The 27,500-nt window shown below is 42.0% G+C and overlaps 1 protein-coding gene across 1 annotated transcript; it reads left to right on the top strand.

Moving 5' to 3' along the window:
• The first annotated feature begins 50 nt into the window (after nt 1-50).
• On the top strand, nt 51-21,284 carry LOC126470244 (uncharacterized). The gene is made up of 2 exons (XM_050097953.1): nt 51-277; nt 18,144-21,284. Exon 2 carries the CDS (start codon nt 20,658-20,660, stop codon nt 21,000-21,002), a length of 345 nt encoding a protein of 114 aa, XP_049953910.1. The 5' UTR covers nt 51-277; nt 18,144-20,657; the 3' UTR covers nt 21,003-21,284.
• Nucleotides 21,285-27,500: the final 6,216 nt, after the last annotated feature.

Raw genomic sequence — 27,500 nt, 5'->3', positions numbered from 1 at the left:
GATTTTTTTTCATTGGTTTCTTCCTGTATCCCATTTGCCTTCAAGGATCTTCTAAAGGAAAAAAAAAAACACAATAACCAGGAAGCCGATGTTCCAAATCTGAAAAGAAAATGATGTGATTCCTGCTCAATGTCAAAGGACAAGAAAGTGAATCAACAATGTGATGGGTGTCACAAGTTTGTCTGTAAAGAACACGCTAGGTTAAGTGTGTTGTGTAATGATTGTTGATCATATGACACGGAGAGCAAGTAGGAGTGTATTTCTAATAAAATTCCATGTAAGTGATACTACACATAGTATTAATTAATTATAGTATTGTTACATAATGTGTGGGTTATGAATATTTTGTGTTAAAATAATTTTTGGAACTAAACAAAATATGTTTTCATATTTCAAACAACTCTAGTGAATAATTACAATTTACATGTTACTTAATTATATTAAGAAACTATGGGGTTGTAATATCAACATCGTGTGTATGTTTCTCAATAAATTATAATTACTTTTGTGGACATATTTCAAATTATATCGCCATAAAGTTGCTTGAATAACTTTGGGGTAAAAAATGACCCCAGGCATACAATATGTTTTTCCAGAGCTGATACCATGCAAGGGTTAAGAAGTTGATGATACTGTTGGTGGTCTTCACAGCTTTCAATGTTGCAGTCATGAAGACATCTAACATACAAGGACCTCTCAAAAAGATACATAAGCAACTCAGAAAAGCCCTTACAAAAAAGTTTTATTTAGGAATGGGAGCTATATCATACCCTTTGTGCCATTTGTGGTAATGTGCAGATCTTAGATCAAATTCCTACCTCTTGTCAGTATCGTACTCATATAAGGAAATTCTGAAAGATTCTGCAAATTTTTAGCCAACAAAATGTATGGGCAATTAAAGAGAATTCAGTGTTGTGCACAAATGCATCATTTATACAATAATAGGCCTCATTCCATAGGTCAGCATTTGACTGTGTGTGTAGTTGCTGTTATGCATGACTTTTTGTGGCATGATGCATATTGAACACCTTTCTCTGTTCTCAACTGGAGCGTATGATATGTTCATGTCATCTATAGCCAAAATGTATTGGTATGTCACCCTCCATCTTCCAAATATCCATTCTTCTCCACGGTATTCAAACTAGCAATAGGGCCTGTTGCAAATGTCAAATTTATCTGCTGTGTAACTGCAGGTTGACCTATCCCATTCTCCAAGGCTGTTACATTTGGCAAGAGATACTGATGCACGACTTTTCCATCTACTATCAATTTCATTTGGAATAACTTTCTTTGTTTTCAAAAAATCCCCTATGCCTTGTAATATGTTGTGTTAGGTATGCAACATCTTGATGACCTCACATGACCCCTGGAAGTTTGTCAAACATTTTGCGCAATCTACTCTTTTTCTGATGCAATGTTTCCTGTTATGATGAGATGTTGGGCCGATTAATGGGTTAAGCAGGTAGGTTAGAGAAATGGGTAGGTTGGAATTACAAGTAGTAGGAATTTGTGAACTCTAATAACATCTGTCCAAAAGCTTTCAGTCTCAACAACTGTCAGGAAAGAAGTCTTTGAGGTGGGCAGCAAACATATTATTTTCTACCCCTTTCCTCCCTGTCTGTCAGGTTATGTTCCAAAAGCTATCTCAGGTTCTTCGTGCAGGGTTAGGCTAGTTTGTCCATTTCATTTCTGCCCATTCAGTTTAGATGGAGTTGTGGGCTGGTGCAGAAGTAGGTCAGTTGAGAAGAGTAATCTCATTCTGTTCTGTCAATCATCCTTACCCTGTTGTGAACAAGTGCACTGGAGACTGATCCCAATGGAAAGAGATTACTGCCTCAGTATATAGTTGTCACGTTGATGGGATTATGATATTTTCATGATACAATTATCAGACCATTCTTTTCTGAGGGCGATACTGAGTCCTCGGAAAGTACAGTAGTTTGCCAGTCATGATTGTCATTTTCCTCAACAAATATTAGATGGTAAAGCCCATATTCATCACATTCTCTCTCTTTGGTGGCCGCATGTTTGCTTTGCAGCCAAGTCTGAGAAAGCCAGAGCAGAAGCACGTCCACCGACCCACAAAATCTAGTTGTGTGCTTCGACTGTTCTGCTTTTAAAAATGGATTTTGCCATGATGTGTTCAACATTGTAGTATGCAAGGCAGGTGTTGAAATATGGCTAATGGATTCTACAGTGTCACAATATCAGTGTATCAACCATCAAGCAGTGCACTCAGGTGTGCTGACAAAAGCCCCTTCCTCTGCAGGATTAATGATGTGGACGCAAGTAGGCTGTTGACAGTAAGCTACGGCTCATGAATATAATGGCTGGACGCAAATAAAAATGGTTCAACTATCTGACTTTGAATCCTGGAGTGTCATTCATTGCCATAGAACAAATAATACATTAAAGACCCACATAACTCATCTCAATAGACTGTCAGAATAAGACCAGCATTTGGATGATACTGTTTAATGTGCCATGACATATTAGTTTGGCTGAGCAAATTCTGTTGAATACTTTCGTCTGTCCACATTTGTCCAACACACTTCTCTCACAAAATTTAAAATTTTGTATGTAGTCCGTTGACACACACTGCGTTTTTGTGCCCAGTGAGCAAACTTTGTTGCTGAGCATGCAGAGAAGGAGGGAGTATTTTAAACAGTATCAAGTTGTGTAGTCGTATTCACCTGTAATACTTTATGTTCATATTGCAGTTTACATTTTGTGGTGAGGGTGACATTTTATAGTATTCTGAATAATCAATTATGGTATGTTATATGAGAATAATGTTACTAACAGTCCATGATCATAACATACCATTATGTTGTAATTAATAACTGCTACTAAATTATTCTCCAAGAAGTTAATTCTGACTGCTGATCCCTCCACATTGTATCAGCTCTTGAAATACGAATGTGTTATGTCAAACTACTAATTTGATTACAGCTGTGAAGTGGACACAGGAAATATAGACCAATGAAGCTTTTATTTTTGTCATACAAGCTACAGAAATTTATTTCGATTACAACAATTTGCTATACTATTCCATTCCTATTATTATTATTGTTATTATTATTATTATTATTATTATATTTTTTCCATCTTCTCACCATGTATTTTCTTCCTTTCATCTGACAAGTTGTTGTTGTCTTGCATTTCTTGGTTCATTTTCCAGTTGAGTACTTTGTGCTTTCTTGCATAACTGAGTGTCATGTTGGCATTCTTCATGATTCCAGATCTGTTTAGTTTGTTAGGTGGGCAGCATTCTGTTGATATGCCAGCAAAATTTCTGTCTGCATTTCTTCGTGTCATATTCTGTGTTAGATATCTATTTGGTCTCTTGTCTGCTCTGCAATCTGTAGCCTCCTTCTATCTTATTGAGCCCTAGGATTTTTCTCATGATTCTTCTTTCCAATTTCTTGATGTTTTCTAGTACACCTTTCCAATCCATGACCGTTTCTGATGCATATAAAGTTTCTGGCCTGATGATAGTGTTCTAACATCTCAGTTTTACACTACGTGATATGCATGATTTATTGTAGATGTTTCCAGTCTTTCAGAATGCTCTAGTCATCTTTTGATTTCTTTGTTCATTGGTGTCTTCCTCTATTCCATTTGCATATATCATCTCTGCAAGATACTTGAATTTGTGAACTCTCTTGATCTTACAATGCTTTGTCATGATGTTTTTGGTACATCTTTTTTTATTTGACATCTATTCTGTTTCCTCAAAGGGAATCTGTAGTCCGACTTTTTCAACCTTCTCTTTCAGGACTGCTATTTACTAACTGCAGTTGCTGTGGTACGGGGCATATTACCAGATCATCAGCAAACTATCAGCCATTTTCCTTCCTAGCCAGACTTATTTATGAAGAGTCCGTATCTTCTGTTCTTTCTCTCATTTCCTGATAACTCTGTCTGATCGTACATTGAATAATACAGTAGAGTGTCGATTATCCGAACGTAGGTCAACCGAATGACCGCTTAACCGAACTGTGTACTCACTCGCACCTGTTACTCTCCGACCCTACCATCCATCATCCCCCTCACTCCCAAACAAAGTTTCCCACAGTAGTCGCCGCACTGGTCCACCGCTGGCAGAACATTGCTTCTGATGGGGCCTTCACAAGGCGCTGCTGACCGGCCAATCCGCCAGTCGCTGTGTTTCAACAATCAGCAAACTTCTGTTGGCTTGGCACTGGCAGTAGAAGTAGCGGCAGTATCAAAGCTGTTCACAGCAACAGCTGCTGCGCCAGCTTAGAGTTGAGGCGTGCCACTCCGCACAGTTTGAAGGATTGCGCGCCCCCAAGAAGAGCTTCTCATGGTGCAAACAGTCACCTTCTGTTCTGTGTTATGACCACTTGTGTGCTGCTGCATGAAGAAGTGAACTTGACAATACAAAATGCTTAAACGTAAACGTGTTGTCCTTTCTATGAGGGACAAGTATGAGATTATTAAAAGGTTAGAAGAAGGTGAATCTGCAACCACTTTATCCAATGAGTACCAGGTGGGGAAGTCGACAATTACGGATTTTTTTAAAAAAAAAAAAAAAAAAAAAAAAAAAAAAAAAAAAAAAAAAAAGCATACCAAATTTTATAGCTATGCTTGATTCTACTGATGGATCAACAAGCTGTAAAACTATGAAGCTCGCCACTAACACAGATCTAGATGATGCTGTTTACAAGTGGTTTACACAAAAGAGATCGGAAGGAGAACCTATCTCAGGTCCCATTCTGTTTGAGAAGGCAATGCAGTTCAACGAAAAACTTGAAGGGCCTTTGAACTTTAAAGTGAGCACGGGCTGTTTAAAACACTTCAAGTCAAGACACGGCATTTGTGATCTTACAATACAGGGAGAAAAACTGTCGGCTGATTTTTCAGCAGCTGCTTTCTTTCAAAGTCAAACTAAGGGACGTATTAAGGGAAGAAGATTATGCTCCTGAAAACGTTTACAATGCTGGCGAAACTGGACTTAACTGGAAAGCTTTACCGAGAAAAACTCTTGTTTCACGTCATGAATTAGCAGCACCTGGTCCTAAAACAAGCAAGGACCGTATTATAGCTTTGGCTTGTGCTAATGCTACTGGAAGTCACTGACTGCCTATGTTCGTCATTGGTAAAAGTAAAACACCACGTTGTTTCAAGAACGTTAATATGTCAGCCTTGCCTGTTGTGTACACCTCACAAAAGAGTGCCTGGATGGATAGTACCACTTTTATGAAGTGAAGTGGTTTCTGGACGTTTTCGTACCCTCTATAAAAGCTCATCAGCTAAAGAATGGGAAGAGGGAGAAAACACTACTTCTCCTTGACAATGCACCAATTCATCCGTCATGTGATATTTTAAACGAAAAAGATGAGTTCATAAAGGTAATATTTCTTCCACCTAACGTAACCTCCTTATTACAGCCCATGGATGAAGGTGTTCTTGAGACTTTCAAACGATATTACAGGAAAGAATTGTTGCGTAAGTTATTGTTAGAAAGAGAAGAGGATGGAGAAGAAAGTCTCTTCATCGTCAGTCAGTTGTCTATTTGTTTTACATCTGTTACTGACCAAAGGATCCTCTTGTTGATTGCAAAGACCATTCACATGAACAAAGCTCCTTTGCTCATTTCCCCGTCTGTTTCGCTCTTGAGCAGTCCATAGTGTTGTCATCTGTTATACAGGCCTCTTGAATTACCAGTATCAGGCTATTTTGTTCATCCAGGATCTTTTTTAATGCATGCAGTTTCCCTGATCTGATTAGCGTATTAATGTTCAGTGTTTCTATATATGTTTTCACTTTAGTATAAAGTTTGCCACAGGTCTCAGACTCCATGTTTCCTTGGTCAGCCAAACTCCCCAGAATCCGATAGTCCAGTTGTGATGGTAAGGTGGGCACTGGAAGATTGGTTATCACTTAGGGTATTGGTAGTATTCTGCTCACAATTCATGTCTGCACTTGGTTAATGAGTTCATCTTTCACTAGGTAGATAGAACTGGAGTGGTTACTTCCAGAGTTTTGTTTGCAGCCACACCAACCAGATGAACAGATACTGGGTCAACTGCTTGCTCTTCGCTCTGAGCAGACACTGAAATGGTTTCTCTGAATGGTTCTTCCATTCTCCCTGCCATTGGGAATTGATACTCCTCTTCCACCTTGGAGACCATTGACCAGATTTCCCCTGTAACCCCAGGCAGGGCCCCTCACAGGGTGCTACTATCTGGAGCCAGATGGCCCCAGGTTTTTAGTGAGGAGTTACTCCTCCGCCCCCCCCCCCCCCCCAAAAAAATCACTTATTATTATTATTATTATTATTATTATTACTACAACTACTACTACTTAGTGACATGAGAACTACATTGCTGCCCATTAAAACTGCTGCTCCAGGAAGGGTAGCAAATGATGAAGATATCCTTATTGTGTATATACAATATTGTAAGAATAATTCATGATTAAGTGTGTAAGTTGACATCTTGGATATTCGGGAATCCAGCTGGACATTCACATCATTCTCGCACAATATTTCAACAGCGTGCCTCGCTGTCTTCTTCAGGCACTACCTGAGACTGGTCCTTGGGTTGATCGAGTCCAGTATTTATGCCTGGAAGGAGCTGGGCTTTCCGTCTTCGGTCCGCGCCGAGCCGAGTGTTCCCTTTGTGGTCTGCACCCACCAGACTCGGTTCCAATGGATCCCTCCAGTCGCGGATGTTCCGACTGCCGTCCACGCCCGTTTTGGCCATCCCCAAGAGTTGTGTTTTCTGGTGATGAAAGGGTGGCACTGAGGCGACTCCGGGAGGATGACAGCATTGTGGTGATGCCCACAGACAAGGAGAGCTCCACAGTCATCCTAAAGAAAACAGAATGTGACAGAAAGGTGCAACAACTTCTGGAGGATCTTGCATACAGGTCAATAGGAAGTGGCCCTACAGAGAAAGTGGACAAAAAGACCAGGGCTCTGTTGAAGGAGACAGGCCTTCCTGAACAAGTCATCAAGAAGCAGTGTCCCAAAGTGCCAGCACCACCTAGACTGTATGGACTCCCCAAGTTTCACAAGGATGGGGTTCCTCTGCGATCTATTGTCAGCAATATTGGCGCAGCAACCTACCCTACTGCGAAATACCTGAATATGATGTTGACACCACATGTGGGTAAATGCGCACATCACATCCGGAGCTCAGAGGATTTCCTGCAATGGCTGAGCCAGCAACACATCACACATAAAGACATCATGGTTAGTTTCAATGTGGTGTTTCTCTTCACACAGGCACCACTGAAGGAGTCACTTGAGCTTATTGGAGAGAAGTTTGATGGGGGTTTTCCTTGACTTATTCATGCATGTACTGACCTCGATGTACTTCCTATATGGGGGTCAATTTTATGAACAAACAGAAGGGGTGGCAATGGGCAGCCCTCTATCACCAGTGGTGGCCAACCTATTTATGTAAAGTTTTGAAGAGGAGGCACTCTCTTCAGCCACATATCAACCCAAGTGCTTTTTTAGACCTATGCACACTGACTTATACCTACAAGCCAGCAGTTGCCACCATCTGGCACAGATGAATGGAGTGCTCAAAACACTGGTCCACAGAGCACAAACTCTGTCAGATCCTGATAGCTTGGCCACAGAAATAGATCACTTACGATCAGTGTTCAGCAGGAATGGGTACTTCTCTAGAGATATCCAGAAGGCATTTCAACCTGCCAATCAGCCAAAGGATCCAGAAGAAGAACCAGAAGAGGCAAAGAAAATGGCATACCTGCCATACGCTGGACCTGTCTCTGCCAAAATCAGCAGAATTCTCCAGAAATATGACATCAAGAGCATATTTTGCTCACCCACCAAAATTGGGGCTATGCTGGGGAATGTAAAAGATGACCTGGGGCTACGCAAGCCAGGTATTTACAGCATACCATGCCAGTGTGGGATGTCATACGTTGGCCAGACCACCAGAACTGTGGACATCAGGTGAAAGGAACACCAGAGACACACCAAACTCAGACAGGCAACTAAATCAGCCATAGCAGAGCTTTGTCTGGAACTTGATCACTCAGTGGATTACAATGACACCAAGATTGTGACACAGACCTCAAGATTTTGGGACAGTGTCATTGAAGAAGCCATTGAGATTAAGGTCACAGATAATCTAATCAACTGTGACTCGGGATACCAAATCAGCACTGCCTGGAATCCAGCACTTGAGCTTGTAAAAACTCAACGCCAGACACTCCGGGATTCTACAAGAAATAGAAGCGGAAACTGAGAGAACAGACGTGGGACAAGGTGTCAGACATTAGAGACCAGATTTGACACACCCCAGATCATGAACTCGACTTCAGAAGACGGCTAGGCAGGGTGCGGGTGGCGGTCAGAACACCGGCTACCAGAGAGGGCCAATGTAGCCACGTCTGGCAGGCGTGGACCACAGATGGAACACACGACATGGCGCGGACCGATTATGGAGCACCCAGCACAAAACAGAAGTGGAAATCATAGTAACAGTCATGAGACAGAGTACCCAACATCTCAGATCGGGTCCGACACACCTCAGATGACGTCCACAACCATTGGGGATGGCCAAAACGGGCACAGACGGCAGTCGGAACATCCACGACTGGAGGGGTCCATTGGAGCCGAATCTGGTGGGCGCGGACCACAGAGGGAACACTCAACTCGGTGCGGACCAAAGACAGAACGCCCAGCTCCTTCCAGGCATAAATACTGGATTCGGTCGACCCAAGGACCAGTCTCAGGTAGCACCTGAAGAAGACAGCTAGGCATGCTGTTGAAATATCGTGCGAGAACGACAAATATCTGGCTGGATTCTTGAATATCCAAGATGCCAACAGATAGCCGGAAAAGCTTGAAGAATTACAAGTGTGTAAGTTGTTCGAGGTTAAACAGGGTAAGGGCTTTAATACACAGAGCTGCCATCTTGAGGAACAACGAGTCTAGCCATGTTGGGCATAGAGTTGAACTAAGGTTGAATGACATATATGGATATGTCATTCGATGCAGTTTTCTCTCTTTGCCAGAGTTAATTAGTCATAGTGACTGGTGAGTGGAGGTATGCCAGTCTTAGCAACCAGTGACCATTTTTTCACTGAGTGAGAGACCTGGAGAATGTGCTGGCTAGATCAGCAGTTGAACTCCCTCTATCAATGTAGGTCAGGACAGCATGCACAAACTGAAAGGGAATATCAGAGAGACCTCAAGTTAGGGCACACCCGCCAGCTTTAACACACCAGAAATGTAACAGCTGCTGTCCAAATTACTAACAATGCAGACCAGAGCTGATAGTGTTGTGTAGCTGATGGCACTCTATACCACTGTGCCAGTTGTTATGATGATGGCATTCAGTCTCCTTGGAGATGTACACAGATACATCCATTTTAATGCTGTACACAGAAACAGAACACATCTGAAAAGACAATATGGTGTGACTCCTGTGTGGTGCAATTTTGATGTGCACAGCAGTGTCAATATTCCTCTTTCTTCAACTGTACCAAGAAAACTACAACAGTGGTCACCACAATGTCTGTCTGTGGTGCTCCAGCATTATTGCACTGTGCATTTGGATACTTACCGTGGTGCAAAAAAACCATTTTCTGATGCAAGGTATGTGACATGGCTGTATGATCCTGCAGAGCCAAGTGACCAGTACATCTGTCCTCTCAGGTGCTCGACATGTGGGACCATAGAGATCGTGCATAGCATTCAGTACGGCCATCCTGAACCCACTGATTCCATATTCACGGGACATCAACCATTGCAAGCTGTGCAATGATAAACAAGTTTCAGTGAGCCACTGTTACTGTCAAATTCCAATATTTTGGTAGCCATTCCTCTTTCTTGCAGGAGTCATATCACAATTTTCTTGCAAACAGTCAACATTTGAATGTGATTTATGAATAAGATAGCTGTTGTGTAATCTTCCCTTGTGCAGAATGTAGATGGCATTACTCCTACTCACTTTGTGTCGAAATGCTCATCATTTGCAAATCCATGCATGTAGGATATGCATGAACCATGTACATTTGTGTGGCTTGTATGCCTCAATGGTGCAGAGAGTGGTACCATAGGTGTAACCACAACAGAGGTGTATATTTTAAGAGGCGAGACTAACCTGTGATTCCTGTAGAGGGACAGCAGCCTGTTCAGTAGTTACAGGGTCAAACTACAGCCGTAATTTTTCCCAAGGGCATGTAGGTCTACTGTATGACTTAATGATGATGGCATCATCTTGGGTGGAATATTCCAGATGTAAGATAGTCCCCCATTTGCATCTTGAGGTGGGAACTATAAGGAAATAGGAATGTGAGTAAGCTACCATGAACAGTGCAATGAAGACATTATAGTATCCAAGACAGACATGAAACCAACATCCAATAGAGAAGTACAAGTTTATAAGCCTATTAGAACCATAGATAATGAACAGATTCTAAGAATGTATCAAGAGAGAAGAAATTATTCAAATTTATAAGGGAGATGAAAATTTAGTAGTTGTGGTCCACAGGAATTCGATAGCGGGAAAAGACAGAGAAAGAAAAGAAGTAACAGAACATATACTCTAATACAAAAACAGAAAGACTCACCACTAAGGAATTAGTGAAATGGGATAGAAATTGATAGATGTGATGCACATGTACAGACAAACAAATGACAATGTTTTCAGAAAATTTGAATGATTTATTCAAGAGAAAGAGCTTCCCAAATTAAGCTAGTCAATAATGCATTGGTCCACTTCTGGTCCGTAGGCAAGCAGTTTTTTGGCTTTGATTGATTGATAGAGTTGTTAGATGTCCTCATGAGGGACATCATGCTAAATTCTGTGCAACTGGCATGTCAGATTGTCAAAACCCTGAGCTGGTTGGAGGGACCTGCCCATAATGCTCCAAATGCTCTCCATTAGAGAGAGCTCCAGCAACCTTATTAGCCAAGGTAGAGTTTGGCAAACACGAAGACATGCAGTAGAAAGTCTCGCTGTCAGTGGACAGGCATTATCGTGCTGAAATATAAACCCAGGATCATTTGTCCTGAAGGGCAACAAAATGAGGCATAGAATATCTTTGACATACCTCTATGCTGTAAGGGTGCCACAGAAGACAACCAAAGGGGTCTTGCTAGGAAATGAAATGGACTGGAATTTCATTGAGAAGAGCAGAACTGTCTTCAGTGATGAGTCCTGTTTTCAATTGAGCTCTGATGACCAGCGAAGACGTGTCTGGGGGTGCCCTGGACAGCAGTGGGATCCTAACCTGTCACCCACCATATGGCCTGACAACTAGGAGTGATGATCTGCAGTGCCATTTCATTTCATAGCAGGACCCCTTTGGTTTTCACCCACAGCACCCTTACAGAATAGCGGAATGTTACAACAATATTCTATGCCCCATTTTGTTGCCCTTCACGTCAAGCCATCCTTGGCTACATTTCAGCAAGATAATGCCCGCCTGCACACGGTGAGAGTTTCTACCTCTTGTCTTCGTGCTTGCCAAACCTTGCCTTGATCACTAAGGTTCCAAGATCTCTCCCAAACTGAGAACATTTGGAGTATTATCAGCACGGCTCTCCAAACCGTTCAGGATTTTGACGATCTAACACATCAGTTGGGCAGAATGTGACACAGTATCCCTCAGGACGACATCCAACATGCTTATCAATCCATGTCAAGCTGAATAACTGCTTGCATAAGGGCCAGAGGTGGACCGGATCATTACTGACTTGCTTAATTTGTGAAGCTCTTTCTCTTATCATTGAATTTTTCAGAAATTGTAATCATTTGTTTATCTGTGCATGTATATGACATCTAGCAATTTCCATCTCATTTGGATGATTCCTTAGTGGTGCATCTTTATTTTATTTTGTCTTATAGTGTATACTAGTGTAAAGGAATAAAAGGAAAGCTGCCTGGTAGAATTTTGCGTGGAGCATAATCTAATAATTGCTAACACTTGGTCCAAGAATCAAGAAAGAAAACTGTACACTGCTGGAAAAAAAACACCACTCTCAAGGACTGTGGTCAGTGGCACTAAGTTAAAATATGTGCATACTGATGGGTTGCAATGTTATTCATTTGACACGGTCATTGACAATCAGATGGCTCTCAGGAAGCCTGTCTGTACACCCTCTGTTTTGACTCTGCAGGCAGTAACTGTGCAGAGCTTAAAGGTGAAAAGTGTTTACAACATTCATTCTAGGGTACCACCATGCCCCACTGATAAGTATATATCCCTGTAAAAAAGCATTAGCCATTTGCAAGGGGTTGTATTTTGGGCTTGTGGGAAGCTGGATGGATGTAACAACAGACTGCAGCACATGTTAGGCACAATGTGTTGGTGGTGTGTTGCTGCTTTCAACTGCAGTTTGTGGAACATTTCCACACTTGAAGACCATCTTCTAGCTGTCCACTTGGTACAGACAAACATGATTGAAGCATTGTGTGAGCAGTGGTGGTTGAACGAACATCATCCAGGGCCTAAATCCAGGCACATGTTGCACCTGCTGTGTCATCACGGGCATTGGGAACCACTTGCTTGCAGCAAAATTAAGACATGTACCTCTGACCATGCTACAGCTGACATCACAACATTGCCATATCTGGTGTTGTGAAATTGTTGACTGGAAAGTGGATTGTCACTCTTGCCTTTGGTGATGTGAGTAGATTATGTTTGTATGCGAGTGATGGACATATACCTTTAGGGCTGGTGAGCTGCCTATTCCAGATGCATTCTCCCTCAACACACAGGTCCCATCCCAGACTTCATGGTGCAGGGCACCATTGGTTACAACATGAGTTCACATTTGGTGTTTCTGCAGCATAAAGTAACCAGTGACCCTTACATTGTACAGGCTGTTGTCACTGTGCTACTGTCATTTCTTTGAGAGGAAGGTGATGTGCTTTTTCAGCAGGACAGTGCAAGTTGACATATGGTTGCTTCAATGCGAAATTCTCTATGCAGTGTACAACAGCTGCCCTGCTATGTCAGCTTTTTTAAAGCTGAAATAACAATACTAATAGTATGAATATATACAATACATCATTTGCTTCTATTAAAAAATTCGTCAATGGAGTAGAAGGAGTTGGCCACTAGTAAGTCTTTCAGGCTCCTTTTAAACTGATCTTTATTTGTAACTAAATTTTTTATGTTTGCTGGCAAATTATTGAAGATGAGTGTACCTGAGTAGTGGATCCCTTTTTGAACTAAAGTAAGTGCTTTTAAGTCCTTATGCAGATCATTTTTGTTCCTGGTATTGTATTTATGAACTGAGCTGTTTGTTGGAAAAAGAGATATATTATTTAGTACAAATTTCATTAAGGAGTAAATATACTGAGAGGCAGTAGTTAGTATACCCAGTACTTTGAAGAGGTTTCTACAAGACGTCCATGAGTTTACTCCACAAATAATACGTATTACACGCTTTTGGACTCTGAAAACTTTTGTTTGACTTGAAGAGTTACCCCAAAATATTATACCATATGACATTATGGAATGAAAGTAGGCAAAGTATGCCAGCTTCTTCACTTTTATGTCACCTATGTCTGCTAACACACGAATTGCAAATACAGGTTTGTTAAGGGGTTTCTGCAGTTCTGTGGTGTGCTCCTCCCAACTAATTTATTATCAAGTTGTAATCCCAGGAATTTAAGACTGTCAACCTCTTCCATCTGCTCCTCTTCATACTTTATGCATATGCTGGGTGGAAACCTCTTACAGGTTCTGAATTGCATATAGTGAGTCTTTTCGAAGTTTAATGTCAGTGAGTTGGCTTTAAACCATTTATTAATATCCATGAAAATATCATTAGCAAATCTTTCTAGAACTTCACTCGACATACTGATGAAAAGTGAAACACAGTTATTAAACTTGATTATACCCAAAGCTAACTATTTTGGAAGCTACATAGTGTAGAAGTGAATGAGAATGTGCTGTCTGCTACCACCAATGTCTGTAAACTTTGACAAGCAGTGCAACAATATCTCTTGCAGACTTCGAGGGAACAAATTTTAAAATATACAATCTGATATAGTGATTGAACTTTTCGTGGTAGTTGTCATGAATTACACAGTTATCATTATTAATTTATATTGAAATTATGTGCAAAGTGAGCTTACCCAAAATGTCGCTAAGCCGTAAGATATTGTACACTTTTCACCTAGAAACATGCTGTGTCATGTGCAGTTGTGTGTCATATTTTAGCAGCAGTTCAGAAGAACTATGAGAATATGAAAATATGGTGATGTTAGAAAACATATAAAGAACTAATTAAACAATTATTTGATGCCACACAGTAATCAATAAAACAGTACATTTACAAAAATAAAACTGAACATTATGTTGGTTGCTGTGGCAAAAAAATATAGATGTGACATAACTCTAATTATGCACTTTCTTCAGTGTGTTTTTACTGCCAGAACTACCACAGACAAATTATAGCAAAAATTACATGAGAGCCAGCAAGCTTATTTTTCAGTTATTTCCATGCTGTTTAGAGCAACATTGCACCTGCCACAATTCAACCTCTTTATCAATGCTAAATATGAAATGAGCGAATGGCATCTTTGGCTGGGAGGCCCCAACGGGGAAGTTCAGCTGCCAAATCCAAGTCTAATTTCAGTCAACACCACATTGGGTGACTTGTGCACCAGTGATGAGGATGAAATGATGATGAGGATAACACAAGTCCCAGTCCCCGAGCAGAGAAAATCTCCAACCTGGGCCCGCTTGTGAGGCTAGTGCGGTACCACCTGGCTAAACAGGCTGACCTTTATGAGTGCTGTTCCAGGGTTTGGGATGAATTGATTTGTGTTCATAAGCAACCTGAAATCACCTCGACTGCTGTCAAGAAACTGGAAGCAGCTGTGAATCAGTTTGTGGATGGGATACCAAGAGACACATATGAATAACACTGCAGGTACCCCAGCTACTATCCTCTCCCATGGATACAGTCTGCTGTACAGGAAATACAGTACCTGCAACTGTTTATCTACTTGTGTGGTCAGGGACCAGGGAGAAGGGTCTCTACACCCACTCAATGACTAATAATTCTGAGGTGTTATCTCCCCTGAAAGTGAAACTGAGCCAGTGCAACACAGTTCCCTTGTTAAGAAACCTGCTGTGTCCCATTTTCCCAGAAAATAAATGCAAAACTGTAGAGTCCTGTTGGCAGTTCAAACATATGGTAATTAATGGTATCCTTCAGGGAAATGGCAGTGTTGGGTAAGAAGGATTCAGTATGTATCCCTGGAGGCCTCATTCAGAATGCTGAAAAGCTGTTCTAGTAGCCATTGCAGAAATAGGTTTCCACAGGCTGCAGTTCATGGTGCACATCCAAGGTTATATTTGAATCATTTCAGGTATTAGCATGTAATATCTCTTTATATTTGATGAATTATTCTGATACAATTCTACCACTGAATGACGTTTACTGATTTTCTATCTTCATACTCACAGAATCCATGCGCAAAGTAGTTTCATACAATAGCTATGCCATGAGCGCATAATTATTCTTTGTAGTACTCTCTCTGGTGGTTGTTAGAAAAAAGCTAACGAGATTGTCTTCGTGCCAATTAGCCTGAGCATTGTTTGAAGAATTGTAAACTGAATATTGAGATTTATGACAAAAGATAACTGATACGAAATTGTACGATTAAAAGGGAAAATATATATACACTCCTGGAAATTGAAATAAGAACACCGTGAATTCATTGTCCCAGGAAGGGGAAACTTTATTGAGACATTCCTGGGGTCAGATACATCACATGATCACACTGACAGAACCACAGGCACATAGACACAGGCAACAGAGCATGCACAATGTCGGCACTAGTACAGCGTATATCCACCTTTCGCAGCAATGCAGGCTGCTATTCTCCCATGGAGACGATCGTAGAGATGCTGGATGTAGTCCTGTGGAACGGCTTGCCATGCCATTTCCACCTGGCGCCTCAGTTGGACCAGCGTTCGTGCTGGACGTGCAGACCGCGTGAGACGACGCTTCATCCAGTCCCAAACATGCTCAACGGGGGACAGATCCGGAGATCTTGCTGGCCAAGGTAGTTGACTTACACCTTCTAGAGCACGTTGGGTAGCACGGGATACATGCGGACGTGCATTGTCCTGTTGGAACAGCAAGTTCCCTTGCCGGTCTAGGAATGGTAGAACGATGGGTTCGATGGCAGTTTGGATGTACCGTGCACTATTCAGTGTCCCCTCGACGATCACCAGTGGTGTACGGCCAGAGTAGGAGATCGCTCCCCACACCATGATGCCGGGTGTTGGCCCTGTGTGCCTCGGTCGTATGCAGTCCTGATTGTGGCGCTCACCTGCACGGCGCCAAACACGCATACGACCATCATTGGCACCAAGGCAGAAGCGACTCTCATCGCTGAAGACGACACGTCTCCATTCGTCCCTCCATTCACGCCTGTCGCGATACCACTGGAGGCGGGCTGCAAGATGTTGGCGCGTGAGCGGAAGACGGCCTAACGGTGTGCGGGACCGTAGCCCAGCTTCATGGAGATGGTTGCGAATGGTCCTCGCCGATACCCCAGGAGCAACAGTGTCCCTAATTTGCTGGGAAGTGGCGGTGCGGTCCCCTACGGCACTGCGTAGGATCCTACGGTCTTGGCGTGCATCCGTGCGTCGCTGCGGTCCGGTCCCAGGTCGACGGGCACGTGCACCTTCCGCCGACCACTGGTGACAACATCGATGTACTGTGGAGACCTCACGCCCCACGTGTTGAGCAATTCGGCGGTACGTCCACCCGGCCTCCCGCATGCCCACTATACGCCCTCACTCAAAGTCCGTCAACTGCACATACGGTTCACGTCCACGCTGTCGCGGCATGCTACCAGTGTTAAAGACTGCGATGGAGCTCCGTATGCCACGGCAAACTGGCTGACACTGACGGCGGTGGTGCACAAATGCTGCGCAGCTAGCTCCATTCGACGGCCAACACCGCGGTTCCTGGTGTGTCCGCTGTGCCGTGCGTGTGATCATTGCTTGTACAGCCCTCTCGCAGTGTCCGGAGCAAGTATGGTGGGTCTGACACACCGGTGTCAATGTGTTCTTTTTTCCATTTCCAGGAGTGTATATATTGCTCCTTCATACAAAAGGTGTGTAACAATTTACATTATTTGACAATTAATGATATTCATCGATATATTGTGTAGCTGTTAATCAGAAGGGAACTTCCAAAAGACTGGATACGAACCTGCATTTAATAATCCCAGAGCTCCATTACTTCTTCAGAAGGTTAAACTTCATCAAAGCCAAATATCCACTTGATCTAAGGTTTCCTGACTGATTATACAATGCTCCCAAAAATACGAGGCATTTTATTTGTACAGATTAGCAGACTGCCGCAAAGCACGAGCCTGCAGAGAAGAAGAATCATCGCCTGATTTCATTCTAACATGTAAAATTTCTGAATCATTTTGAGTGACTGAGTTATGACTGTGTTTCCTCTTATGAATGATTGATTGCACGAACGAATTGAGAACTACGTAATTACATAGATAGGAGGAAAAATTACAAGCAGGCAAGACTGAATTTCAAACAAGCTATAATCTGTGGCATTATCCTCACAACTGATTGGAGCACTCTGTTTCTTAGTCAAGCCATTGGTTTAAACTGAGGTCTTCAAAGGCTCTCTGACAAGCTAAGCTGTATCACCTTAGACATGCACCATAGGGTTGAGAATTGTCATGTCCCTCCAGGGGTTCACTACATGTCAGAGGCCACTACCCAGATATTTGACCATTTGTGAAGCACACAAAATCTCTGTCCCTTTTATTAGGTTTTCTAAAAATTTTATTGTTATATACTCCTTAATTAAGCTGTCACAGAAACTTGGCATTTGCACCGTGATATCAGTATCATTTTACAGTGTATCCCAAAAGGTACATTACAATTTCATAAAACTCAACTCGTAATTCAAGGCACTGCTCAGTGAGAGCTGAAGTGCTCAGATGTTTTAGTCAGGTGTGTCACTGATGTACCTTGCAGCTCTCCTTGACTGTTTTGGCAATCTTAGAGAAACAAAATAAAGTTCTTAAAAAAGTTTTTTTTGTAAGGTAATGAATAAATGTTTTGCCTTTCCAGGTGACAAGGGCAACAGAACTAAAAAAAGGTTTTTCCTTTTGTCACAGGGTGGAGGAGCATCGTAAATGAACTGAACAATGGAGTCTGCACCAGGAAAGGCACATGTGTGCGATTTGGTTTATTGAAAAGAAGTCAGACACCCAAGTTCAGAGAAATTTCAGAATGTGAAATGGGAAACCACCACTCTCTCAACCATCCATAACAAAATGGCACATGAACTTTATGGAAATGGAAGTACGGATTTGAAACACAATGTAGGCGGGCCAAGGAGAAGTCACAAAGATATGACAAGAATTCAGCTGGTTTTCCAGCATTCTCCACAGAAGTCTGTCTGTAAGGCATCAAAAGAATTGTGAATCCCTTGTATGACAGAGCACTGGGTGCTCTGAAAGTGTCTTCATCTGTTTCCATACAAACTGCTTTTCAAGTAGTAAAGGGTACAGCACTCAGTCGCAATGATGTGTATTGTATATCTAGATTTCAGTCACTATGTGGCCATCTTCATTGCTAACAAAAGGGTGAAGAATGAGTTACAATTAGATAATGTGTGTGCCTTATTAAATGTACAGTTGCATAAGCTTTAAATGTAAGTCAGTCATAAAATATGTACCAGTAAATGTAAGTTAAAATATTGAAAACAGAGGTTGAGTTCACACTGAAGCTGCTGTTTACAATTACAAAACTGCTTTTTTCAATGTACATGGTATGATTGTGGATGATTGCTGTCCCTATTTTCCTCTTCTGACAAAATATCCAATCTGGCGTTTCACCATCATTAGCCATCTCCGAGGTGTCTATCTCCTCCTTAATATTTAAACAATGACAAATATGGCAATCAGCATGAACAACCAATAGGTGTGACATTATAGGCCAATTGACACTAAAAATCATGGCACCATCAAGTCATGGCACCACCATGTCAAGGTGTATTCGCACTGTCCATCATGTCGTGTCATGTCCTATCAAGTTCATTCAAGTCACTTGATCTCAACTCGCATTATTGTCCTCAACTTTTTTTGCAAGACCTGAAATCTTTGCAACATGATTTTCAACTGTTTTAAGAGCAAAGTGCATATACATAGTGCGGCAGGGTATATACATGGATGCTGGAGTGCACATTTGTCCAAAAATGCCATTTATTGGGCTCAAATGGTTTGCAGGTTGTAGAGCTAGCTTGTATATTACAAAGGGAAGACAGAAGTGCAAAATAACACAAAGAAGAGTGTGGGTCCAAAAAATGTGGTACATAAGGGGAATTTCACACGCTGTACAAGGAACCTGAGGAAGAGGAATGTGTATTTTATATTTTAGAAACTTGAAGCATAGGTTTTTTTTCATTTTTATGTCGAATTGCACCCAGAATTATTAAAAGGATCACATCTTGTAAAAAATAGGTTTGTTAAAGTTAATTTTAATTGGTAGCCCATTGCAAATTTTTGTGCAATAGCCATATCTCTCTCAGTACCTTTCCTTCAAGATTCATTGATTTTCTTTGCATCTTGTATTTGGCCTGTAATAATACCAGTGCCTTACTTGTACTGGGTTTAGCTAGTGAAGCCACGTCAATATTGACCACTGATGCTTGCAAAACTGTTTCACACACAATCCAGAGAGCTACTTAACAGTAATAGCAGAATTATAGCAAAAATTAAATGCAAGTTGTAGCCATATGGTAATCTATTTCATTGTAAAATGTTCAATGTGGTACCAGTATGTATAAACATTCACTTCATGTAGTAGAGATGTAGTAGAGATCAAGTAATGTAGTATGCTCATGTCATACAATTCAGAATGCTACCTAACTGCTTCAATTAACCTTTCATCATTTCTTATAAATTTTAACAAAAGAAATAACAAAAGGAAACTATTTTAACAAATAACATACAACTGATATCAACTATGAAAATCACAATGAAATGAAATATGGACATCTGCATATGGCCATGTATCAGAAGGGAATGAGCCTGGGGGTCATATGATCAACAACAATGGATGATGTCAACCGTCAAAACTCTCTTCCCGAGAAACCTTAGCAGTGGCATGACATGGTGTGATGGAACAGGACAGCCAATGTGGATGCTGTCACTGGAAATGCATTGCACAATGTTTCGACGGGATGGGAATTTGTCATGACGTGATGCGACATGACTGCCAGTGTCTATTGGCCTTAAAGCCTCATCACCTATAACCATTTCATTAGACAAACATTGATGGAGATGGCATGGCCTTCAACTATGCATTTCAATACATATGAAAACTGGCACTGCCTAACCTCATAAGCCACTCATGACAATTGCACATAGAGGCATTGTCATTTGTTTCTTGTGAAATGGCTGTAGGGTATGAGGCTTTTATGTCATGCCTATTGGTTGTTCATGCTGACTGCCATTTTTGTCATTGATTAAATAATGAGGAGGATATGGACACCTCACAGGCAGCTAATGTTGACAAAATGGTGCCATGAGATATTTTGTCAAAAGAGGAAGATAGGAATGATGTGTTATCACTGGAAGTGAAGGAGTCACCATAGACTATGAGCTATAGCTATTCATCATGATAAAATGTGTAAATGGAGAATGCAGTTGATAGAGTTGTTCAACAGTGAACTTAATTACAGAGGTGTCACCAAGTACAAAGAGCGCATTATAGCCAGAAACTTTGATTCATATGCGAAGCAAATGACAGTTTTCTGGCACTGTGATATAAAAGATGAGACAATGTTTCTCAAAAATAAACAAACTAATGCACTAATTGGTAAAGTAGTTACATATGAATACAGAATTAATGTGAAGATTGAAGGAGATACTAATGATAATCAGGTATCAAAGAAGGTGTTTGAAGAAAGTTGGGGTGTGGAGCAGGTGTGCATATGCATTTCTAATAAACTTGGCAAATTTAGTTTGTAAGGATTTGATTTGGCAGGTGTGCCTTGGCGCTGGTGTACTGGAAAGAATGCATATTAGTTGACACAAGCAGTAAATGGGAGAAGTCAATTTCAGTTGATGCTGTTGAAGAATGGCCTGGTTTTGCGGAAGCAAGCAAAGCTAAAAGTACTGTATTTTCTGATAATCCCTTTTATATTGGTGTTCTTGTCAGTTCTAGTGAAGCTAAAGATAATGATAATATTCAAACTGTGATGAAATGTTTCATATATGGTAAAGAATGTTGTTTATCTAACATTTTGTAAAAGAAAGGGGCCAATAACATTTTAAATAAAGACCTTTGTTTACAGCTCATGTCTGCATTGGAGTTCTTATGCCTACTGAGAATTCATCTGATATTATGGCGACAGTCTTTGCCTTGCATTCTTGATTCCTGATTCACCAGCATGTGTTGATGAATTAGCTTTAACGTTTTACAGCAATAAAATCAATGGTGCTGCAGCTGCTTTAGTATTGGAGGAGCCTTGGCACTACAAATCAAATTCTGACAATTTTATTACATATTACAGAGAACTACTTCATATGAATACAGTCACTGGGCACAACTGTTTCCCCATGGAATCGAACCTGATCAGACTACAATTTTACTACAAATCAAACCCAATGACAGGCCAACAGTTTGTGATTTGAAGGCAAGAATAATGGCAGCTATTGAGATAGTTGACATTGTTAGAATGGGTTTGGACTGACTTGGAATATCAGCTAGGTACTGTATGTGACACAAGGGGTGCACAAGTAGAATGTGATTAAAGATCCAGAATAAAACTTTCTGAGTTGATACATCAAACAGACTTTACTTTTTTTCTCTAAGTTAGTTACAAGTCAAATGATAAAACACTGAAGCTGTAACAATGCTCCTTGTGTCTCTCCTTGACTGTTCTGATAGTCTGCCCCAAGTAAGACATATTACATTTGTGTAGAATGTGATAGATCCTGACTTTTGGACTGACTTGGAATATCAGCTAGGTACTGTATGTGACACAAGGGGAGCACAAGTAGAATGTGATGAAAGATCCAGAATAAAACTTTTTGAGTTGATACATCAAACAGACTTGGATCATCTTTAATGTTACAAAGAAGACTTTATCTTTGTTGACAGGAGCGAAATACACTAGATGGTATGTTTCCACAGGAGTTTACCAATCTTTCAAACTGTTAGGCCAGCGAAAGATAAAAAATCTTCTTTGTCTAAAGTCTATTTGTGTCTTCAAAAGCCAGATGTCTACTGCATTCCATATCAATATGGCATGTCTTGACTGAGGCAGACCATTAGAAAAATCGAGGGGTCATGTAAGGAACATCATCAACACACCCAACTAGAACAACCACTCACATCAGATGTCACTGAGCATTGTGTCAAATATAATCTTGAAATTAAATACGATGAGACCAATATCAACGTGTAAATGCCAAGTTTCTCGGACAGCATAATGAAGTAGTGTATTGAAATAAAGATATCATAAAACCTAAGAAACTAGTCTGGAGGTGTCAGTTTTAACAGAGCTTGGGGTGAGGCATTCAGTTCATTAAGATCTCACCCACCATACCGTGCACCATAACTGGGAAACACTAATGGAATATGCAGTTCATGTAATATCAGTGCAGGCTCTGTAAAGCAACAGAGCATCAAAGGACATGGTATGCATCATGAGTCAAATACAACTATAAATAGTGACGCAGGGGCAGCAATAGTTGACAGTTTGTTTGGAGTCCAGGCAGAAAGTACATGTAACAGCAAAGCTCACAGCACCTGAAGATAATGACTGCATCAGTCATCAAAATATTGTGCATAAAATGAACAGTAACTTGGCTTAATACTCAGAAGCACTACATTAAGGAATGTTTTATCTCAAGAAGGAACTCGAAACATTTACTCTGGGTAATAAGTGTGTAGAGGAACAGTTGGCCAAGAACTGAATAAATTCAAGGATTGGACAAACATATGGAAAAAACGCAAGAAGTGCATGCTTGAACATAAATGCAGATGCTAGATAAGCCTGCAGGTAGCACTGTTGTATTTGAGTATGAACAGCACTAGTGCAATGTCCTCAATACTCTACAAATATCAGCTGTGGTCAGAACAGTGTTCTATGTGGTTGTGAGTGCATTATGTAAGAGCTAAGTGAATTCGAACATTGGCAACTGGTTGATGCTCATATGGTGGGTGCATCCATAACCAAGGGAGTGGAAGTCTCTGGTTTCAAGAGGTGTCATATTGGAGATTTATGCTGCTCACAGAGAAAGTGGAAAAATATCATTCACTAAGTCACAATGTGGTTGAAAGTGTATGTTGAGTGATCATGACAGACAGTTATTGAAGAGGACTGTGACGTAAAATAAGAGGACTTTGGCGGCCGTACCACAGAAACGCGTAAACAGCGGAACTGTGATCACAGCTGACACAAGCAAACAGTGCCTGGCATTTGCTGATCTGCATGCACTGATTTACTATTACTCCAAATTTTGGCAGTGCTGCAATGCACACCAGCCTGCACATGACAAAGTAGGCAGTCAGTGCAAGCTGGACAATGCAATGTGACTCATGACCCCGATCTTTCTTGCCATGGACCATGTGGGTCGAGTTAATGTGGCTCTCCACAAACGTGTATGTGAAGTTTTGCTCATTTGTTCATTTTGCGGTGTCTTTCATCCATCCGCAAAAGACATGCCACTCCCTGGGTAGCATCAGAAACTGACCATCGGAGATGTGGCCTTTGTTTCATGCAGTTTACATGGTCACACAATGTGGTTATCACCAGAGTGTGTACCCTCCAGGATCGGTGATCAAACTATACCACCAGTGCAAGATGCCAGTACTGACATTAAAGATAAGAGTTTGTGTTTAACATCTAGTGAGGTATGACAAATTAAATGTATGCCACTGACAAACCAATTCTCATGAATTCTTGTCACTCTTTCTTGTACATAATGTGGCAGTAAAGCAAGTTCACTGCATTTATAGGACTGTAAGCGGTAATAACACATGTCCATGCTTCACTGGTGATGCCAAAGTGATCTGGGGCTAACACGTGGTGGTGACGAATATTTATGGTTACGAGTGACATGGAACAGCAAGTGGACTGGTATTTACACTTCCGCATCCATACAGTGATTTGTAGAGACAAACTATCAACTTTTTTGGGCAAATACACACACACACACACACACACACATGGGTGTATGCTTTTCTCATTAACCTTCAAGTGCTTTTTTGTCATGTGTTGTGTTATTTCCATGCTGTGCTTTCCCCTTATACAAGAACTTAACTCTAAGCCAAGATGGCGAATTTAGGAGACTTACAAAAGGCTTTAGAAGATCTGCTCATCTACAACCAGAGACTAGGGAGTTAGTTACAGGTGTGCCCTGCATGCACGGACTCTTCTCACCCACAGAAAGCTCAGGAAAATTTCAGTACGCAAAGCCCTGCCACAGCACCACCACCTACTGTTGCAGGAGCAGTGGCAAGCACTGGAGCAGTGTTGGTCAGGCTACCTCCCTTTTGGCCACATGGCTGGGACACGTGGTTCAGCCAAGTGGAGGTGATCTTCACGAGTAACAATGTAGCCCGTGACATTGCTAAATTTGGGCACGTAGTGAGCCAATTTGACCAAAATTACGTGGCTGAAGCACGGGACATAATCACTAACCTGCCAACGCAGTCCTCTTACAAATGATTGAAGGAAGAAATAATCCATTTGATCTCATTACCTGAGGAACAGCGAGTGCACCACGTGCTCTGTCAAGAGGAATGTGGTGACCAGAGACCTTCTCAATTTCTGCACCACTTGTGGAGCCTCACTCAGTCTGACATGATACCAGACATGCTGTTATCCACTACGTGGGTGTGCAGCCTCCCCACTCAGGTGCAGGTGGTAATAGCAGCACAGACAGAGATGGAACTGGACGCCATTGCATACTAGACTGACCAGGTGCATGATGCACTGGGTACAGCACTTAGCACCATGGCCGCAGCAGCTTATGATGACATTCTGCCACCTCCGCAGTGGCACACACCTCCCACAGTCTCTGCCATGGTCGCTGTCCTGCACCAGCTAGTTCACAGCTTGGCTGCACAGGTGACAGCTCACACCATGCGGGTCAACTGGTTGGCACATTCACAGGCAGATAGCAGTAGGCACCACAGTGGTAATCGATCCAGCCACTGCCGAATTTTCTAGCACAACTGGCAGTCTAGCTCCACTGACAGCACAGCAGCCATTGAGAGACTTCTGCTCATACTGCACATGCTTTGACAATGAAGTGGCAAAGTGTTGTCCTCCCTGCTCACATCCAAGCGCCAGCTGCAGACAGCCCTGGACACACCCAGCTGCAATTCAGTATCCGAGTGTCTCTTCATAGCAGAACAGGTGGTTGGCATGATGTACCTTGTTGCTGTGGGTTCGGATTCTTGATATTTCCCTGTTCTATGCTAAGATACCATAGGTGGGCTGAGGCACTCTCTCTCACTGCAGTGGACAATTTGGCCATTAAAAGTTATGGCACACACAACTCCAATTTAGGTTTCAGACTACACTGCACATTCTCATCTACACTTACTATGGCCGACATCAATGAGCCGATCCTGGGAGCGGACTTTCTCAGCCACTACAGGCTGCTAGCTGACAATGCAAACGGTAAGCTTATTGATGTGACAACAATTTTAAAGATAGTGGGATGATACCGACAGGTAGCATTCTATAGCATAAAGTCTGTGATGTGCCCTGAACATTATGCTGACATTCTGGAGAAATTTCCTGAACTCACCCATCCAGCTGGCACACTGAAGGGCATCAAGCATTCAATGGTGCACCACATCTTGCTGCCCACATCGACTCACGACAAATAGACTCATGGCACCAAAGGCCGAGTTCAAGACCATGTTGTGGCAAGGCATTGCTCAGCCATCAAGCAGCCCAAGGTTGTCTGCATTTCATTTAGTCCCAAAAAAGGACAATTAGTGTCACCTGTGTCTGGACTATCCCGCCTTTAATTCACAAACAGTGCCAGATCGATATACAGAACAACACGTTTAGATATGCCTTATATTTAGTACTATAAATTGTGCAAAGATGTACACACAAATTCCAGTGGCATCCAAATTCAGATAACAGCTGTCTTCATGCTCTTTGAAACTCTGTTTGTGACGTTCAGCCTTTGGAATGCAGTCCAGATCTGGCATTGGTTCCTGGATGGTGTCTTGCAAGGCTTGCCATGTTGTTTCGCCTACCTCCATGACATCCTGTTGTTCTCAAAGTCACCTGAACTCCACCGCTGCCACCATCTTTGAGTGCCTGAGTGAAGCCAGAATTGATATCAACCTGCTAAAGTGCCCATTCAGGGTGAGAGAAATCGAGTTCCTTGGTCATTTAATCACCCCCACTGGATAGATGCCACTACAGGAGAAAGTACAAGCGATTCTGAATGTGCTGCATCCACAGATGCATAAAGAATTATGCCGTTACCTCGGCATGTTGAACTTTTATCACCATCACCTGGCCAACGCTGCCACAAAGCAAGAACCTATGCCTAAAACACTACCCTGTTCCAGCTCAAAAGGGTAGACTCTGATGAATTGGATAGTTGCACTGGAGCAGAGCTTCACGGAATCAAAACGGAATATTGTAGAAGCGACACTGCTTGTGCACGTGGTGCATGACATAGACTTGGCCATAGTGATGAACGCCAGCCATACCACCTTCAGCATGGCACTAAAACATCATGTCGGTGGGAACTGGCAGCTGCTTCATTTTTTCTCAAAGAAGTTATTGGGATCACAACACGCTTCAAGTGCTAATGATCAGGAATTGCTTGTGGTATATGTGAAAGTGAAATACTCTGCCCATCAGTAGAAGCCAGATGATACCTCCAGCAACCTGCAACTGGAGCTAGTGTCTGTACCCAACTCTACATGGAACATTTGGTCCGACATTTCCACTGGGACACACTGATAATTACTTCCAGAGAAATTCCGCTCAAGTACCTTTAACTGAGTCCAAGGACTATCAGACCCTGAGACCAACACCGCTGCAATGCTCACGGATGCGCATTTTGTTTGGTCCAGACTTTGGAAGGACTGCCCTGAATGGACACACTCTTGCTCCACATGCCAGCACACCAAAGTTGGGGGGCAAACCATGCACCCGTTGGTACAGTCTCAACGCAACAAGCCAATTTGGGCACATCCACATGGACATCGTCACCTGCCTCCCTCTCTCCCAAGGCAAGTGGTATATACTACGGTTGATCCCTTCATTCACTGAATGGAGGTGACGCACATAGCGGAAATCACTGCCGAGTCCTTCGCTGCTGTCTTCATTGACACCTGGGTGGCACATTTCAGATGCCCCAATCACGTGACAACTGACTGCGGTCACCAGTTCGACTGTGCATTGTTCACGCATGTCACCAGACTATGTGGCATCCGATAACACAGAACCACAAGCTACAATCTGGCATTTGCTG

This window comes from Schistocerca serialis, chromosome 3 (assembly GCF_023864345.2).
Source record: "Schistocerca serialis cubense isolate TAMUIC-IGC-003099 chromosome 3, iqSchSeri2.2, whole genome shotgun sequence".
NCBI classification, from domain to species: Eukaryota; Metazoa; Arthropoda; class Insecta; order Orthoptera; family Acrididae; genus Schistocerca; species Schistocerca serialis.
Note: the sequence above shows the minus strand (reverse complement) of the source record. Positions and strands in the feature narration are given on the sequence as shown.